We start from the raw sequence: 19433 nt of genomic DNA on the forward strand, positions 1-19433 counted from the left end.
TCAACATGGCAGTGCTAGAGGAGCAACAAGTCTGCATTAAATTTTTGTGGAACTCAAGAAAACCTTTCCAGACACGCACCAAATGATGCAGGAGGCCTATGGTGAAGAGTGCTTAAGCCATACTCAGTGTTATGAATGATTCACATGGTTTAAAAATATCTGTATGGAAGTTAAACATGACCCTTGTTCAGGACACCCTTTGTCATCTACCGACAACACTCATGTCAGCAACATCAATAAAATTGTGCATGCCAATTGAAGACTGACTGCCCAAGAGATTGCAAAAGAATGTAACATTTCAGTTGGATCATGTCATGAAATCCTGACACACCATCTTGGAATGCATCATGTTGTCACCAAGTTCGTCCTACATCTCATGAGTGAAGGCCAGAAAGATCTCTGCCTCACAATCTGTGAAGTGCTTTTGGATCATACAAATGAGAACTAGATGTTGCTTAAGAGAATTGTAACTGGTGATGAAATGTGGGTCTATGGTTATGATGTTGAGACCAAGGTTCAATTTTCACAATGAGCCATGAAGGTTCTCCAATGCCAAAAAGAAGCTCATCAGGTCAGATCAAATGTCAAAGCCATGGTAATAGATTTAACTGACTTTGAAGGATTAGTTCATCATGAATTCATGCCACAGGGACAAACTGTTAATCAATGGTACTATCGGGATGTGTTCTGATGCCTGCAAGAGAATGTGAGAAGGAAGCGGCCTGAAATGTGATGAGGCAATTCATGGTTCGTGCATCATCATAACATATGACTGCACATTTATCCCTGTTAATGTGTGCCTACTACCCAAACAAAGGAATTCACTTGCCGCCTCATCCACTCTCTTTACTCTCCAGACCTGGCTTCTGTGGACTTCTTTTTATTTACAAAGTGGAAAACCCCGTTGAAAAGATGAAGATTTGCAACCATAGACAAGATAAGAGAAAATTGCTTCACGCAATCCAGGCATATCGAGACTGCTTCCAGAAGTGGAAACAGCATTGGGAGCAGTGTATTAACACTTCAACTGCTCTGGACGTGTTAACACGTGTGCCTTTCTACATGTCCCTGTGTGCTCTTGAACGCGTTTACCCATGCCACCAGTCCTTCTACCTGGTACTCTGAATGTGTCTCTGCATACACACATTCAGAGTACCAGGTAGAAGGATTAGTGGCAAGCAAAACACATTCAGAGCACACAAGGACAGGTACAAAGGTGCACACATTAACACATCCAGAGACAGTTAAACGGTTAACTGTGGAGGAGAGTATTTCAAGGGAGACCATGGAAAATAAGAAAAAGCTAAGTGTAGCAAATTTTTGTCGATAAAGTTCCAGAAATTTTTGAACAGACCTTGTAGATGGATTCCCTTACAAACTGCCACACATGGACCCCATCTGCTTAGGTACTTTACTGTGGTGCTGGAGCGAGAAGTTGTTCAGCATTCCCTATATAATGGACTTTCCATTGCTCCATCATTACAGACACCCAGAAAATTGATCCTGACAAACCCCTACAAAATACAATGGGATAGCAAGTACATTCATGTAAGTCATTGCCTGCAGTTGGTCTGTTTGGTGGTCATTACTCAATGGAGGTGATATCGGTACCCATGATAACCTACCCTAATAAAATTTAAATACAAACCCAACCACCCTATTCTTCTTTCTTTATGTTTAAAAATTAACAAAATCAGTAACTTCTTATTCTAAATTCCACAATATTTAGCTTCATATATTCATACCTTTATGAAAAGATCATATGAGTTAAAGCATTTCTCAGAAAGTGTCATAGTGCTACAATTTCCTCTACTTTCTATTACTATCACATGATAATAGAGCTAAAATCGTTCTTATTCTTGGCTTTTACTGTAGTACATATACACCTTATATCTTCAAAATTTTCCTTGAAATGTTAATTTATAGCTTAGTTTATTAACTAAGCCCATGCCTATCTCTGTAAATGTACTAATGCAATTATTATTGAATAAACACTAGACACTGCACATAGAGGTGTTGGGGCAGTATTTTTTTATTTTATTTTATTTTTTTAGTTCTATTTCTGGAAGAAGTGGTAGTAGAAGGTATAATAGTAATAAAAGATAATAGAAGAGTCAAAGAAGATAGAAATTGTCCCTGAGAAAACTAAGATAGATATGCAGAAAAAATTTAAATTAAACTGCAGACTTCCAGTGGTTGTCAATCCGCCAATTTTGCAAAGGGCACAAACTCTCCTGGGTCCTTAAATCTTTTAATCATATGTATATTGTGTAGTTTCTTATCTTGCCTCAGATCAGGGTCTATTAGATATATAGTGCTTTTGGATGGAGTATATTCTGAACTTTAAAGGGTCCACTGCAAAACTGAAAAAAATTGCTTGTTTCCTTCTTTAAATTCGATCTAAGATGATACTAACACACTGATACCAAATAATTTATTTGAAAGTTTTGTAAAATAGCCTTGCCATTAAAAATTCTGACTCTTTTTTGTGCCTGTGTAATCAGATTCTCTTGTACTTTTTCTTACAACTTTTCTAAATTAGTCGCCAGTAAATTTGGCCTTGTAAATAATTTTAACAGGGGCTCTCCTATGAAGGTTTTATTCATAATTTCTGCAGGAGCTGTTGACATATGGATTAAATCATTAAGAATTACTTGAAATTCGGCTCTAGTTGTGCCCATGTAGTGTGCCTTATAGAACAGTATGTTTTACACTGTTGTCTTAATTCGTTCATAACACATTCACAAAGATTAGTTTAAGGACTGTACTTGGATGTAGTTACATGTCTTACTCCTTCCCAAACCAAGAATTTCTTAAAATTATTGTTAATAAATTGTGGGTCATTATTTGTTAATAGAGGTTATAATTTACTCACATCTGAAAATACACTTGCAAACAATGCATTACTGTAGTGGTATTTGCTTGTTTTATTAGATACAGTTTAACATAAATTGACAAACATTACTGTTCTTCAGCACTTTCTTTGGAAAAAGTGTTAGTATTAAGTGATTTTGATTTCTCTTGTGTGGTAGAATTTACAAATTTGTGTAATAGTTCCTCCAAATTAGATAGCATTTCAGATGTGCTAACTATTTCTCTATATTCTTTACATTGTTCTAAAACATTAACACACTCACCCACCTCTGAGATTAGTTCTTTTACTTTCTTGAAAACTAAGTCATGTTGTTTACTATTTCATCCTTCAACTTCAGGGGCAACTGGGTCAAAGCAACCACAATGTTAGTTAGTATAGCTTCTGTTTCGTATTTGACACTTTCTGTTATCTCTAACTTTAGTTGTTCTTTCATATATTCTACCTTCACAGATAGTTCATTACTTTCAGACTCTATAAACAGAGCATGAGATGTGATGTACACACACACAATACCAGAAATAGTAGCTTGTTGGATTTTCCTTTCTAGCTGTTGTCCATAATAACTATAAACATTTGGGCATAAAATTTTTCAATAAGTTACCATACTCATCTCGTACAGCCCCGTTTAATAAATTCAAGAGTGTCTTGCAAAATTGGTTAAAATGCAGTGAATTCTATACAACTGAAGAATTCCTAGGAAATACTCATTATAATATAAGCTTTTAATAAGAGATAAGGAAATTTTTTCAATTCTTAAATAAGCTAAATAATTCTATGCATGGAAGTGTTTATTGTGCTTAACTGTGCTCCTTTGTAAACTTTGATGAGACCAATTGTATGAAAAATACTGAAAGGTGAATAAAACATATTCTATTCTATTATATTCTTCTTTGTCAGATAGTTCCTTAGTATTAGAATCTATTTTGTTAGAAACTTCCTTAATATTAGTATCTACTTTGTCAGTTAATTGCTTCCTAGTATCAGATAGTTTGTTATTTGTTGAATCTACTTTGCCAGATAATTTCTTAAAGTCATAAGTAATTTCATCAGACATTTGTTGCAATTAACATTTAAATCATTCTGGAGCTTGTGCTGCCATTTTTTTTTGTAATGACTGGCATACAATGCAAATATTCCTGTTATGTACCCTCTTTTACTGCACAGTTTTCTTAAACATAGTAACACTGAAACATTGTGCCACTAATGTATGTGGCAATTGGCACAACCAATGTCTCGGACACAGTGATAGATGGACTGCACTGTGTTGTACAGTGCCACCCCTGCCACATTGCTCCCTGTCAATGTCAGGATTTAAAATCTTCTTCTCCAAACCTGCTGAAAAATTCTACTCCTCCCAACCCACTGAGTAATTACTCCATCGTATTTAAAACATTCTTTTATTCACATGTTGATGTTTAGTGGACATGTTAATTTAATTGAAGTTTCTGTAATACTTGTACTATAATCATGTGAGTATCACTTGCCTTCAGATTTCATGAATTGTTCTGATATTTCCTTTCACTTTCTTCTTAATGGAGTTTAGTAATTTATCACTCATTGAATTTGGAGATTTTGCAAGCTTATAATTCTTTATTTTCTTCCTTTCGCTTCAGTGCTCCACATCCTGTACACTGGGAGCCAGATAAAGTGTTTTTCTTGTTGGTTAAGGGTTTTATGTAGATGCTGGCTCACTCCTTGTAGTTGCAGCTGAGACAGAACACTTCATGAGGTCTATCACCTGACGTGATGTCTGATGTATTTACCTTTTTCTTTTAATCCATTCATCATAATTGATTCTCTCCAAGCAGAGGTCCTGTTAATCAGTGCGTCTGAAATCCCGTGAGTAGCTGAGGGAAGGCTTGACTTCTTCACATTCTTAAGATTTTATTGGAGCAAAGGAAGATTATTTCTACTCATATAATGGAAAAGCACGTCCCCTACTTTCCTTTCACAAACATATATTTCCTTGGCTAGGTGTTCAAGTCATTAGAGTGATTTTTGAATTAGAGCAAAACACAACTTTTCATACTCCATGTGCCTCAAAGTCTCAACATGGCTTTAAAGATTACCATATTTGAGTATTTCATTTGTCACAAAACCATCTTGTCATGTTGACAGAATCTTCCATCGGTTCTTGGTACAACAACATTATAATAAATGAAAAGCAGCAATTTGCTTTTGTCCTACAAAATTACTTTTATTTTGTAAATCATGATGATTGAAGTGATTGTTATAGCAAGCAGAAATCTACCAATCAGTATTGCTGGCCCCTGTTTTGACCAAAACTGAGGTGGCATCTTCATACATGTCTGTCAGGGGCCTGAAGATGGTGTAGTAAATTGCCAAAACTGGTAGCCGAAAAAAAAAAAAAAAAAAAAAAAAAGTTTGGAAACTAAATGGCTGAAAGGTGTTTGATTTGACATCCTGTATCAAACAGCCGAGTCCAGTAACTGTCCTTCAAAAGATGGATGTGCAGATCTTGTCATTTGTTTTCATTCTTGGAGAATGTGGTTGCTCTTTAACAGTCAAGCCACTGCCAAGTTGTGATGCCAAAATATAAAGGACCCCACACACAGCAGGTGAAACCATTCATTTGTCATCACACCTTGCCATTTTCTCATATTCCACATCTACCATATAATGTCTTCACATACGAAAATGAACACCCACACACTCTATACTTTCCACAACTTACTCTCTATTTAATATCAGTCTGTCATGATATTGTTTCCTTGTACTATGCAAGGAGTGTGAAACGTTGTTTGCCTAAATGGCATGTAACATTTCAAAATGTCCCCTCAAAGATTGAGATCACCATCTAGCACCTGAGGCAGCTATAGCTGGGACAGCAGTGCATTCCATTCTACTTTAGCTAACTTGTTTTCAGTGAATATTTCCAGATAGGTGTGTTAACAAGAGTTCATTCTCTATCTGATTTGAAGTTCATTTCAAGAAAGGAAGCTGTAGAAATATTTTACTTTTGATGTTTTTGATGCAGGTTCCCTGTACTGAATCTGGCTGACTAAGCATCTCATTGAAGAATCTTGAAGATCATTGTTTGAAATAATGCTAAGAAATATTTTTCTTATTTTTAATTCTGCTCTGATAGAGACCAGTCCCATAGTTGATATCTGGCTGCAGGTATCTGAAAGTTGGTATCATTTGTTAAAATATCACAGGAATATTCTGGAGGGTGAATGTAGAATGTAGTTTATTCATTTCTTAACATACATTTATAGATCAAAGATTTTTGTACTGGAGACACATCAAATTCCTTAAGAAAATGTTATAAAAATTAACATATTTCATCAGGCATTTCTACATTTTTACACATGAAGTATTTAACAAGAATTTATATAATGCTTATGGTCATTTTGCAGCTTGCAGTAAAATTTATACAATATATTAACAATTTATTATACAATACATAATCTGTATTGTTTCTTTTTGTTTCAAATTACCAAACTGTCCTGCATGAATTACCAATTGCATAATAACATTTTTCCTCTAGTGTATTAAATATCAGTTGTTTTAGTGGGTCAAACTCCATATTTAACAGATTTGTGTTATTTAATTTATTTGCAAATTTTTAATCCCATGTACAATGGTGTTTGAGCATAAAGTTCTAAATTATGAGAGGGAAGTTTGAAACTGTCTCTGTGATAAGTACTGTAATTGTGGTTGAAATGAAAATTGTCAAGTGAGTTTTGATTTTTATAGATGAAAATAAAAATTTCGTAGGTGTACAGAGAAGGAATGGTGATAGGATTTTATATCCATAAGACTTCTGCCCCATTCCTCTCAGTTGAAAGAACAGCTTTCAAATTTCCTGAGGCTGGAAATGTTTACATCTGATAAACTGTCTACTGAATGAATAGTTTCTGAATATGAGGCTGAAGACTGTTGTCACCTATAAACAGATTGCTATTTGTTATCGTTGCTGTTACTGACTTCCAGGATATGATTGGACTGGAAGGCACTCAGTGTACCAGTTGCTGTAGGGTGGAGAGCTCTTGAAGTATCAGTGTAAGAAGAGAAGGAAGATTTCTGTTTACAAACAAATAATGAAAATGAGGGAATTATGTGTAATTCCATGTATCGAATGTGTCATCCTTAGCATGGAGGCTGTATCCATATCCTCAGTAATTGTCAATCTGAGCTACTGCTGCCATACCAGCATAACTATTTTCCCTAGGTATGATCATGGCCTTTTTGAATGACACATTGTAGAGGATAATGAGGTGGCTTTCTATACAATGAAAGCACTTTAAAAGAGAAGCAGCACAGCTTGTTGACCTCTGCTGCATTTGTTACACTGCTTTCGACTATGGCACTGGTTATTCATACACCAGAATCTTAGTCATTTGTAACATAACCAAACAGGAGGAATATATGATTGTGTTTCACATCTGGTCAAACTTGGGGACTGCCTAAGACCCAAAACTTAGGCAACATGTTTGGAGTTTAATAACAGTTGATTTCTCATCTAATTATTTTATTGGTGAATCCCTCCATGTTACTGTCATTAACAGCTGATTCATTTTTAGAAAGTATTTGCTGCTTCTCAGTTTCTACAACTACTCCCTGAATAACATCTTACTTATACAATGCTGACAGGCATGAAACTAAATATGAAAGTGTAATAAATATGATTATACAAAGTGATTAGTAGGGAATGCTCTTTTTACTTCCCTTGCTTTATCCTGCTTTTACTGACAGAGGCTACATTAATAGTGTTTTATTTTTAATTTGTTTATTTTTATATTTTTAAAACATTGTCACATGAGCATTCCACAATGCCATAACCAGTTTTGACCAGATATAAGTCATATTTGAACTGCCAATAGTTAAAAGGAGATAAAGAAGCATTACACCTTTCTCAGGTTGCTTCTACATAATGATTAAAAAGGGATAAAATTACACCTAAGGACACATGCTGAAACTGGTGATTTTAAGTTGATAACATAATAGAAAATTTGCCACCACTTGCAGCATGCAGTTTTGGGTACAATTTTACTATTTTTTTATCAGCCTATATATTAAAAACAAAGATTCCAAGACTTACCAAGCGGGAAAGCGCCGGCAGACAGGCACATGAACAAAACACACAAACACACACACAGAATTACGAGCTTTCGCAACTGGCAGTTGCTTCGTCAGGAAAGAGGGAAGGAGAGGGAAAAATGAAAGGATGTGGGTTTTAAGGGAGAGGGTAAGGAGTCATTCCAATCCCGGGAGCAGAAAGACTTCCCTTAGGGGAAAAAAAGGACAGGTGTACACTCGCACACACACACACACACACACACACACACACACATATCCATCCGCACATACACAGACACAAGCAGACATATTTAAAGGCCTTTACTCTATATAGGGCACGAATGCAACTGTGCAGAAATGAACCACTTTTGCAGACGAGTCATGATAAAAGGTTGTGTACAAGCCTGAGTGAAGTTGCAGTGCACCGTGAGCTATAGCTGATAGGGATGAAGTGAATGACAGCTGCAGAGGTGTGTATGGGCGAACAGAAGTGTAACTGTTCAGCAACTGACCTCCAAGAAGAAACGAGGGGCTACCAATAGTGTTCCTCAACAACCATTCAGTGAACTTTGTTGCATATGGGCCTTTGCAATAGGTGTCTGGTTCATGCACCCATATGGACTGCTGTTCATGTGGGATGAAGGGAATAATTTGCACACCAATACTTCAACTGGATTTCCACTGAATGGCAACATGTGGCCTTTTCAGATGAATCACATTTTATGCTTCATTACGCAGATGGCTGTTGGCATGTAGGATGTCAAACATCTGAATGCAAACACCGTGCAACAATCATCAGTAAGATCCACACTGGAGAATATTCCCTGAGTTATCTCATCATTCTGGAAGGCACAGTGTATCAACACAAGTATGCATCTATCCTCAGGGACCATTCCCATTCCTAATTGCTGTTTGTTTTTCCTCAACATGGTGGCATCTACCAGCAGGACAATGCAATGTGTCATATAGCTTGTAGTGTTTGTGCATGCTTCAAAGAGCACCAGTATAAGTTTGCAGTACTCTTCTGACCACCAGATTCCCTGAATTTAAACCCAATTGAGAATCTGTGTAACCACCTCAACTGGGTAGTTGCCAGGATGGATCCTCAACTGAGAAGCCTAGCACAGTTGGCCATGGCACCGGAGTAGGGAGGGAGTTTTAGATTTAATATCCCATTGATATTGAGTTCGTAAGAGGTGGAGTACACACTTAGAATATTTCAAGGATTGGGAAGGAAATTCGCCATAACCTTTCCAAGGAACCATACTGGCATTTGCCTGGAGCGATTTAGGAAAATTGGGAAAAACCTAAATTTGGATGGTGGGATGTGGATTTGATCCAGTGTCCTCCTGAATGTAAGTCCAGTGTGTTCAATACTATGCCACCTCATTTATTCATAGCACTGAAGCCAGCATGGCTCCATATCCTTGTTGGTACATTCCAGAAGCAATCTATCATTTCCTACATTGTTGATGTGCCTATCTGGAGTTTCCATTGTTTGATAAATTCACTTAATAATTTTAAGTATATTTTAGCTCCTTAGTATACTTAAACTTATTTTTGTGGCCCATAGGGAGGATCCATCACTTATTGCTCATGTATAGCAGATCATAAAATTAATTTTGTGTATTCCTGTATATTTCTAAGTGGAGTAATATATGGTAGTATATATGTTGAACATCATAAGTTCAATGTACTCATGTACTAAACAAAAAATTGGATCCAGTGATCTTTTCACATATGGATCTCGGGAACTCAAAATAAATTAATGTAAGAACACATTACTGTTACTGAACAAAAGAGCGACTGAGCAGTAGATGGCACACAGCAAAATGCTACATGCCTGGCTTGACACATCTTCTTTTCAGTGAGAAATGATCTCTCCTAGTAATTATTCATACTGCTAGTGATCATTCAATAGTTACTATCATTGGCAATGTGAATAGTTACTGCTACTTGTATCACATGAAGCTACTTCAGTTAAGTATGATTAACCTTCAGACTATTTTCTGCAACTGCAAGTGTGCTTTCATAACAAACAGATTCTTGCTTATGCAGAGAACCCCAATACATGAGTTTGCTGAATTTATGTGAAGTTTTTGTGTAAGAGGGTGCTGTAATCTGCATGATAATGCCACACAAACTGTTTGGCTTTTTGGCAGCTTATTAACATCTCATAGCTTCTCTATCTGATCCATTATGAGTAATTGTAGGTGTAGAGAGAAGGATGAGCCAATTATTTCACAGAACATGAACACTAGTCAAGGAACTTAACTGCAGCTGTTATCATCATGCTTTATGCTGTGAACAGTAAGATGGTACACTGTAGTCTACTGGAATTTCAGCATATTATGAAAAATAAGAAATAAAACAGTAGACAATTAGCTCATTGTTCAGCATAAAAGATTGCTACAGACAACAATCTCGCAAGTAGCAAGGTGGGCTTAACACTCAGAAGAAGGTGATACTTTGTGAAAGGCAAACTGATACTATTTCAGTTGGTCAAATACCCCTGGAAAGCTATACACTAATTAAGAACAACAATATCTGCTTGTGTCTGTGTATGTGCGGATGGATATGTGTGTGTGTGTGTGTGTGTGTGTGTGTGTGTGTGTGTGTGTGTGTGTGTGTGTGCGCGAGTGTACACCTGTCCTTTTTTTCCCCCTAAGGGAAGTCTTTCCGCTCCCGGGATTGGAATGACTCCTTACCCTCTCCCTTAAAACCCACATCCTTTCGTCTTTCCCTCTCCTTCCTGAAGAAGCAACCATTGGTTGCGAAAGCTAGTAATTCTGTGTGTGTGTTTGTGTGTTTTGTTCATTGTGCCTGTCTTCTATATACCCTCCTCTGATAGTACCTCTAACTCCAATTTGTGAGTAGTTATTGCATGTTGACATCAAAATTAGGTGGTGATCAGATTAATGTGACTGGATTGTATATAAGAGATCATCAATTGCTCCAGGTGTACACTTTTGTTATCTACAGTCAAGAAATTTATGATGAAGTCACTTAGTAAAATGATGGAATGTTTCTTTTTTAAAAAAGAAAGAAACAATACTGATTCACTCAGCTTAAGGAAGATTCCCAATTCCTTACAGGTTCCATGCAAATTGATAATATGACAACTGACGTGCCATTTGCTGACACTTCAATGCCAAATGCTTCAAAGTGTTACTCTGTACAAAAACTGCTCTAGTCTAGGGCTCAAAATATTATATTATTTCTAACTTAAATTACTACTCCACCTTTACCATAACAGTTGTAGAATAATGAGATGCTAAACTAAAGCTATCAGTGCACAGCGCGATGATTCCACTTGTGACTTGGTGTTCCGCAGGTTGCCAGGATAGGTTGCATTTCACATTCAGTGTCATTCAGAGTCATAACTAGCAGGTCTTTTTTATTTCTAAGTCCCCTTACATTCTGGCAGAAAATTGCCAGAGATTTAGACTTGTTTAAATTTGCACTCATTAGGTATCAGGATAATTTGGCTGAGGACATATCAGTGGTTTAGGCTTCTGATCTATTGCTATATTCTCTCCTCTGCAGTGAAGTGTACTCAAAATCCTTCTGGAATGTGGCAGTCTTCTTTCTTCATAGATGCTTTACTCTGGTGGACACTGCTGGAGATTCCAGTAATTCTGACTGTCTGGTGTGTTCAGTGCACTGTATGCCATGGACACTTGTTGCTGAATTTTAGTACGTTGTTACATTACTTGCCAATAATTCTTCCACTGCTGGTACAGCAGTAATGGAACCTACCCTTGAATACAATGCACAGGATGCCTATTTAGATGGTGCAGTTGTTGATTTTCCAGTAAGGAATTGTCACACATTTCTCTGCTTCAGCCTTGGAAACGTCATTTAAGATCTGCCTACTTAGTTCTCTCCTTCCTTCAGCATTCCTATATCAATTGACTTGTTCACTGAGTGAACCGTGGACAAAAATGTGAAAACACCAAAAACACAACACATTACTATGCCTAATATTGTGCAGGGAACCCATCAGTTTCGAAACAGCTTCCAGTCATCCCATAATGGATAAATGTAGATCCTATATGGTTTTCAAGGGCATCGTATACCACTGTTTCTGCAAAATAGAAGCAAGTTCAGGGAATGGTGATGAAGGTGAATAGCAATCACACTCCCTTCTCTCCAAAGTAGACCACAAAAGCTCCATAATACTGAGATCTTGTGTTGGCCAGGGGAGATGCAATAATTCATCTTTCTGCTCACAAAACCAGTCCTGGATGATGGGTGCTGTGTGAACAAGAATTCTGGCATCTGAGAACAGAGCATCACCACTGGGGAACAAATGTTGTACCATGGGATGGACCTGATCAGCCAAAATGGTCATGTGATCTTTGGCAGTAATGTAACATTGCAGAGTACCTATGGGCCCTATGAAGTACCATGATATGGCTGCCAAAATCATTGCCAAAACCCCTCCATGTTACAAATTTGGGGTGTAACCTCAGCTGGAAGTTGGGAAAAATGCAAGAAAATTACTTTCTTCCATTAATCTATAGTTCTGGTTTTATGGCCTCAGCACCATGTTATCTTACTATGCACATTTGTATCACTGACAGGTCATTTTGAAATGCCACCTGACTATGTAGTTCCTGCTTATGGAGCAACCTTTCTATTGCTTTGGTGTTGATGGGGTCCGCAAGCATGACTTTCAGTTCTGTGGTGCATTATGCAGCTGTCATCCCCTTATTTTTTGTCAGAATTCTCTTTAGTGACTATCTGTCATGATCACTCAACACACACTTTCATCTGCATTGTGACATAATGGAAGACGTTTTTCTGTATTTGCAGTGTCGAGTATAAATCTTGAATACGGTGTGTCTTGTAACACCAAATAGTTCTGCTTTCTTGGGTATGGAATCACCAACCATACAAGCACCAGCAATTTGTCCACTTTTGAATTTGCTTATTTTAGAATAGAATAGTATCTTTATTTGCCTTTCAGTATGTTTTCCGTACAATTGGCATCATCAGTCTGTTCAATACATTTTTTTTTAAATTACACATGCTAAAGTAATATTGATAATACAACAATTATTTGTTCATAATAGCAATAATAATAATAATAATACATCATAACAGTTAAATATACAATAGTATCAATATATATTTATGGTATATCTTATGTGTCCATGTAAAAAGTCTTTGTTGGTACATTACTGTCTCAAACATATAGGTATACTTCATACGGCAGTTTTTTGTTTTGTGTAGCATATCTCTTTTGTGTCACTGTTTAGAAATTCATCAAGTGAGTAATATGGCATACATTTGAGCCAGATTCTATTGTTTGATTAAAGTTATTCATCGGTAGTTCACTTACAGCCTTTGAGAGTTTGTTATAAAATTTCAAGCTAAGGTGTTTATGGCTCTTTTGTGCTAATGTCAGCCTTGTGTACGGTAGGTCTATGTTAATATGATTTTGAGTATTATGAACATGCACTTCAGATCTTTGGTTCTCGATATTCGGATCGAAAGACAAACTGGTTCTTACTCAATAATTTATTACTTTCAAAATAAATGTAAATTTGGATATGTATGCAGTTGTCTATTACTTTTGATATATTGGGAACTATTGATATAGGTCTATGATTATTTGGCATTTTTCAATTATAGACCTCATGCACTCACAACTACACAGAATATTGTTCCAAACATGATTGACATTTGCAATGTATTGAGAACATTGCACAGTGCACTCACAACTGCACAGAACATTGTTCCAAACATGTTGACACTTGCAATCTATTGAGAACATTGCACAGGTGCTCTTCATGGTTAAATTCAAAAGCACGATGTACAGGCATGGCTAGCATCTGCATTTTGTATGTTCAAGCATGGATTTCTCTTGGTGTTTCCACATTTTTGTCCAACCCCTATATTTAACGTGCTTAATGCTCAATGGGCCTAAGTGTAAAGTGCGCTAACCACAAATAAAACTGTCTTGTACCTCTCCAATGTCATTTTACTATTGGGATCCCATACTTATTCCTTCATTATTGCTTCAGCTAACACAGTGACAAGTTCTGTTGTCACTATGCCCAAGTGAGCAGCAGAAAATAAACACAACGCTAGGTGAGAAAAATTTTTCTATCTGTGTAAGAAAATGACAGATTTCAAGCTAGCAACAGAATACAACAATGAGGCAGTAGTCTATGAAACAATGAGCCATTGAAGAAGTGGTTAGCTTGGATCTGATGCAGCTATGCTGTTTAATGCTTTTAGTGGGTTATTATTATGGGGTAACATTTGTATGTGGCTAAAGAGTGTTGTAATGAATGTTTATTTTAGTTTTCCTTACATGTGTACAAAGTACACTGCATGCCCACTCATGTTATGAAAAACTAAGTGTCTAAGTGCATTCTTTTCTTAATTTTTGATTTTCTACATTTATATCCTGATTTACAGATGAAATGTCTATTACATTGTTACTGATATTCAGTTGTGTATTTTATGTCTGTTGCTAAAACATTATTACTAATTTAATTTTGCATATATCTCATTCTAACAGAAACTGTGTCCTGAGGGAAGTGCGTCATTCCTCTCAAGAATTATGTATACGTGGTTTGATAGTTTTGCTTGGAAGGGTTTCAGGAAGCCACTGGAAATGAAAGATTTATGGGATATGAATCCAGAAGACACTGCTAGTGAAGTTCTGTCTCATTTTGATAAGCACTGGGAAAAGACTCTGCAAAAGACAACTAAGTATGTTACCTCACTTTCATTTTAATACATTTTTGGAACAGATCAATTCTTGACAGATTTCAAGTAACCATTTTTTCACCAGATTTATTTTCTGTGCATAAGATATTACATTCAAAAGCTTAGGGGAATGTTGCTTGATTTGAGGAAGTTATTTACAAACCTGATGACAAAATGATGTACATTGACACACCAAGCTATAAGTGTAACTCTGTTATAGTGGTGAATATTAGTGAGCATCAATTTTGCCAATTAGTTTGTGTATAAGCCCACTTAAATGACAAGAGCTCGTGGAATGAATACTGTGGAATCCTATAAACAGCATTGTGATGTCAACATGTGCCACTTACATAAAAAATATCAGCAGCAAACTGCAATGAAAATATACTCATTTTAATTTAAAAATTCTTCCAGAGTGTTACAGTCAGCCACAGTTAATGTCAGACTTTTTGAAGATGAAGCAGTTATCTATAATGAAGTACTGTCAGAAAGAATCTGCATAAATATTCAGTCAGATCTTGATAAGATTTCCAAGCAGTGCAGAGATTGGTAGCAAGCTTTAAATGTTAAGAATGTAAAATTGGGTGCATCATAAAATGAAAAAAAAAAACCTAGTATCCTATGACTCTAATATCAGTGAGTCACAGTTGTAACTGGCCAACCCATACAGATACCTGGGGTAAAACTATGTAGGGATATGAAATAGAATGATCACATAGCCTCAGTCATGGATGAAGCAGGTGGTAGACTCAGTTTATTAATAGAATACTGGGATAATGCTTACAAATAACTCATGTGTCTCATTTTGGAATATTGCTCAATTGTGTGGTACCCATATGAAATATGGGATATTGAATGTATACAGAGAAGAGGAGCATGAATAGTCACAGGTTTGTTTGGTCCACAGGATAGTGTCTCAGAGATGCTCAACAAACTATTCTGGTATACTGTTTAAGATAGTTGTAAACTACCCTGACAAAACCTACTTACAAAATTTCAAGAACTGTCTTTAAATAATGACTCTAGGAATATACTACAACTACATTATTATTGTTCACATAGGGTTCTTGAGGACAAGATTAGATTAACTACACCACACTCAGGAGCATTTATATGATCATCCTTTCTCACAGACCAAATGTGAATGGAATGGGAAGAAACCTTAATAACTGGTACCAAGGGATGCTCAAGTGGGGAGGGAAAGGATCCACCTTGGTACAACAAACTTACTAGGAAGTTGCTGAGAAAGCAGAGAATTTTGCACAGTCGTTTTAAACACAGTCACTGACAAACAGAAATTATTTGAAATGAAAGCCGCTGTCAGAAGAACAATGAGAGACTCTTTTAATTAATTTGAAAGCAATATTTTATCTGCAGATTCTAAAAATAACCCCAAAAAATTTTGGTCACATGTAAAATCTATGAATGCTAGAAATACTTCAATACCTTCTCTTGCTGACAGTATGGGTAATGTAACTGATGATGATAAAAAGAAGGCCGAAATTCTAAACCTAGCTTTCAAAAACATTTACGCTATAGGACTGCAGCACTACTCCCCCTTTCAATTATTGAACAAATGAAAGGATGGCTGACATAGTGTTTAGTGCACCTGGGACTGTAAAACAGTTAAGGTCCTCAGATGCCAGAAAGGCATCTGGCCCAGATGGTATCCCTGTAAGATTTTATGTTGACTAATCTACAAATATAGCACCATTCTTATCCATCATCTATGAGAGATCATTGGAATGATGGAAAGTTCCATGGGACTAGAAGAAGGCCCAGGTCATAGCAATCTAAAAAAAGGGTAGAAAATCAGATGCACATAATGACCAGCCAATTTCACTGACATCGATTTGTTGTAGAATCATGGAACATATTTTGTGTTCAGACATAATGACCTTTCTAGACTCAGAGAAGCTCATCTGCAGAAACCATAACGGTTTTAGGAAACAGCAGTCATGAGAGACACAACTGGCCCTCTTTTTCCATTATATACCACAGGCTCTAGATACCGGCTCCCAGGTTGATGCAATATTTCTTGACTTTCGAAAGCTGTGCACACTGTCGCTTGCTACAAAAAGTGCACGCTTATGGTCTATCAAATGACATATGTGGTTGTATAGAATGTTTTCTAACAGACAGGGAGCAGTATGTCATCCTGAATGGGGTAACTTCAACAAAAACAAGAATAACTTCAGGTGTGCCCCAGGACAGCATAATAGGTCCTCTGCTTTTTAGATTTAGATAAATGATCTGGTTGATGGTATTGACAGCAGCCTTAGACTGTTTGCCAATGATGCTGTAGTCTAAAGGAAAGTAGTACCACATGAAAGTTGTGAATAAATCAATGAGGATTTGCAGAAAATAAATGCATGGTGTAAAGACTGGCAGTTATCTCTCAGTCAAGTATCTGGGTGTGACTATTCAAAATGATCTCAAATGGAACAATCAGATTACACAAGTAACAGGTAAGGCGAACTCTAGATTGTGGTTTAATGGTAGAATCCTGAAGCAGTGCAGTCCTTCAAGAAATTGAGAAGGTCCACAGAAGAGTGGCAAGATTCGTGATTGGTACATTTAGCCATTGTGAGAGCATTACAAATCTCATAGAAAGTTTGAAGTGGGACACACTTGCAGATAGACGACATGCTAAACAGAAGGGACTGCTCACTAAATTCTGAAATCCAATCTTTACTGAGGATGTAGAGCATATATTATTACCATCAACTTTCAAATTGCGTAATGATCATCATTCAAAGATAAGGGAAATAAGAGCTTGTACTGAGGCGTTCAGACAGTCGTTTTTCCCTCGTGCAATCCGCACATGAAACAGAGGGAGGGAAATATGACTTTGGCACAAATTGTGCCCCCCGCCACATACTGCTTGGTGGCTATCGGAGTATATATGTAGATGTAGATGTACATTGTGCTATATATTTCACAGTGGCTTGCAGATTATGGATCTAGATGTAGACATACAACCATCTCTTAACTTTCAGCTTATTATAGCATTGGCCAATTTTTCACTTTATTGGCATGGTAATATGTTTGTTACAAAATACTTGTTGACTTTGTTCTTGTTGTTGTTGGTGGTGGTGGTGTTAGTGGTGGTGGTGGTGCTGCTGGTGGTGGTGGCAGTGGTACTGTTGGTGTTAGTGGTACATTAACGTGTGTGTAGAACCCTGTGTTGTGGCAAAAGCAAGGAAAATTTTGATCTTCTCTAAAGCAAAAAGCAGAATCTAACATAGATTACACTGAAACATCATTGCAATGTAAGTCAGGATGGCTGGGTGGAAAACTGCAGCCTGATCATCCGGAATAAAATTCCTATCTTTTATCTGTGGCACCATTTTACTCATTGTGAGGAATGACAACTACTTTCCATGATGGTGGGCAGGTGATACACACATTAACAGGGTGATAAGAATGGTAATGTGGCAACATATGGACTGTCTATCATCTCTCACTATAAATATTGATATTGCTGCTCTGAGCAGCAGGCAACAGTAACATCTTTGACTCTGATATCAGCTCACTCTGATTTCAGTGCCATGGTGTATTATCTACTCTGCAAAAGAAGTATGGAACTGTCTACTTAGTACTGGTGTATATTATTCCATATACACACCTAACAGTACTACACTTCCTGCAGTAGCTTTTCAGTGTTTCAAAAGCTGTGGCATATTTCTCAAAATCTTGCTTGTGTGTCTGTCAGCTGCTGAGCATATCTTCTATGTAATGAATGACCATTTCCTCATATCATTTTTATATTCCATCTAGGTTTTTCCAATATTACGTGAATCATTGTTACAAATTAATGATTGTCTGACATATTAAACACTTACACTATCTTGCATGCAAGAAAGCTTACTATAAAAATATAGTAAAGACCACCTGCCCATTTGATTTACTATCCAGCATTATATCTACCTTCACAGGGCTTTGAATTGGTTGTTTCAGTAGCCTTCTTCGAGTCTCACACTATTTTTGGAATTCAGTTTGACAGTAAGATGTGAAGTTCACTGGAAATTAACAATACTCTAATCTGATTACACAAATACTATTTATGGATGTGCAGTATAAGTGCTGAGCTGGTCTTTTGGCAGGTGGAGAGATGGTACATGCTACCTCTGGTAGCCGTGACACACCTGAATATTTTTCTGTTTTCACATCATTCACAAATTCTTTCATGTAAAAATGGCTCATTTCATGTATAATATCTTTGTCTAGTACCAGCTATGCTACTATGATTAGGCTATTATTACTGTGTAGGGATATGTAAAAACAAGAAGACCTCTTTGTTCTAAATTTTTGTAGCAAATGAATATTCTGAAATCAGACTTTACCTTCTAAAAGTACTCATTTCTTATCTTACGCAGCTGAGGAAGTGAATTAGCTTATGAGTTTGTGTGTGGCTATGCATGTGTGCATTGTTGTTTGTTGTGTATAAAAAGATTTTTCTTTTTTTAAATTTTTTTCAGTGCCCATGCTCCAAAAGCATCATTTGACAAGAATTCTGCTAATGTTGACTTTGTGGGAACACAATATAAAAGGAAACACCAGGCTTCTACTATCCTACCAGCTATTTTCAAGGCATTTGGACCAACATTTATTTTTGGTGCTTGCCTCAAGCTTGTACAAGATATACTCATGTTTGTGAATCCCCAGATATTAAAGTGAGTCTGCTTTTCAGTTGTTTAGATGTTTATGTACAACATGTAATGGTTCAATGAACTTTGCTTTGAAGCCTTAGAGATAATATAACTCAATATTAGTTATCAGAAAATGT

The 19433-nt window shown here is 36.6% G+C and overlaps 1 protein-coding gene across 1 annotated transcript in view; it reads left to right on the forward strand.

Annotated features, from left to right (window-relative positions):
* The window catches only part of LOC126277930 (multidrug resistance-associated protein 1-like), a 333662-nt gene that overhangs the window by 98750 nt on the left and 215479 nt on the right, over positions 1 to 19433 (forward strand). The window contains exons 7-8 of the mRNA XM_049977507.1: positions 14454 to 14647; positions 19126 to 19320. Of these exons, the coding sequence (XP_049833464.1) occupies positions 14454 to 14647; positions 19126 to 19320 (389 nt within the window). The remainder of the gene's footprint in view (positions 1 to 14453; positions 14648 to 19125; positions 19321 to 19433) is intronic.

Source organism: Schistocerca gregaria, chromosome 6, assembly GCF_023897955.1.
Source record: "Schistocerca gregaria isolate iqSchGreg1 chromosome 6, iqSchGreg1.2, whole genome shotgun sequence".
Classification (NCBI taxonomy): Eukaryota; Metazoa; Arthropoda; class Insecta; order Orthoptera; family Acrididae; genus Schistocerca; species Schistocerca gregaria.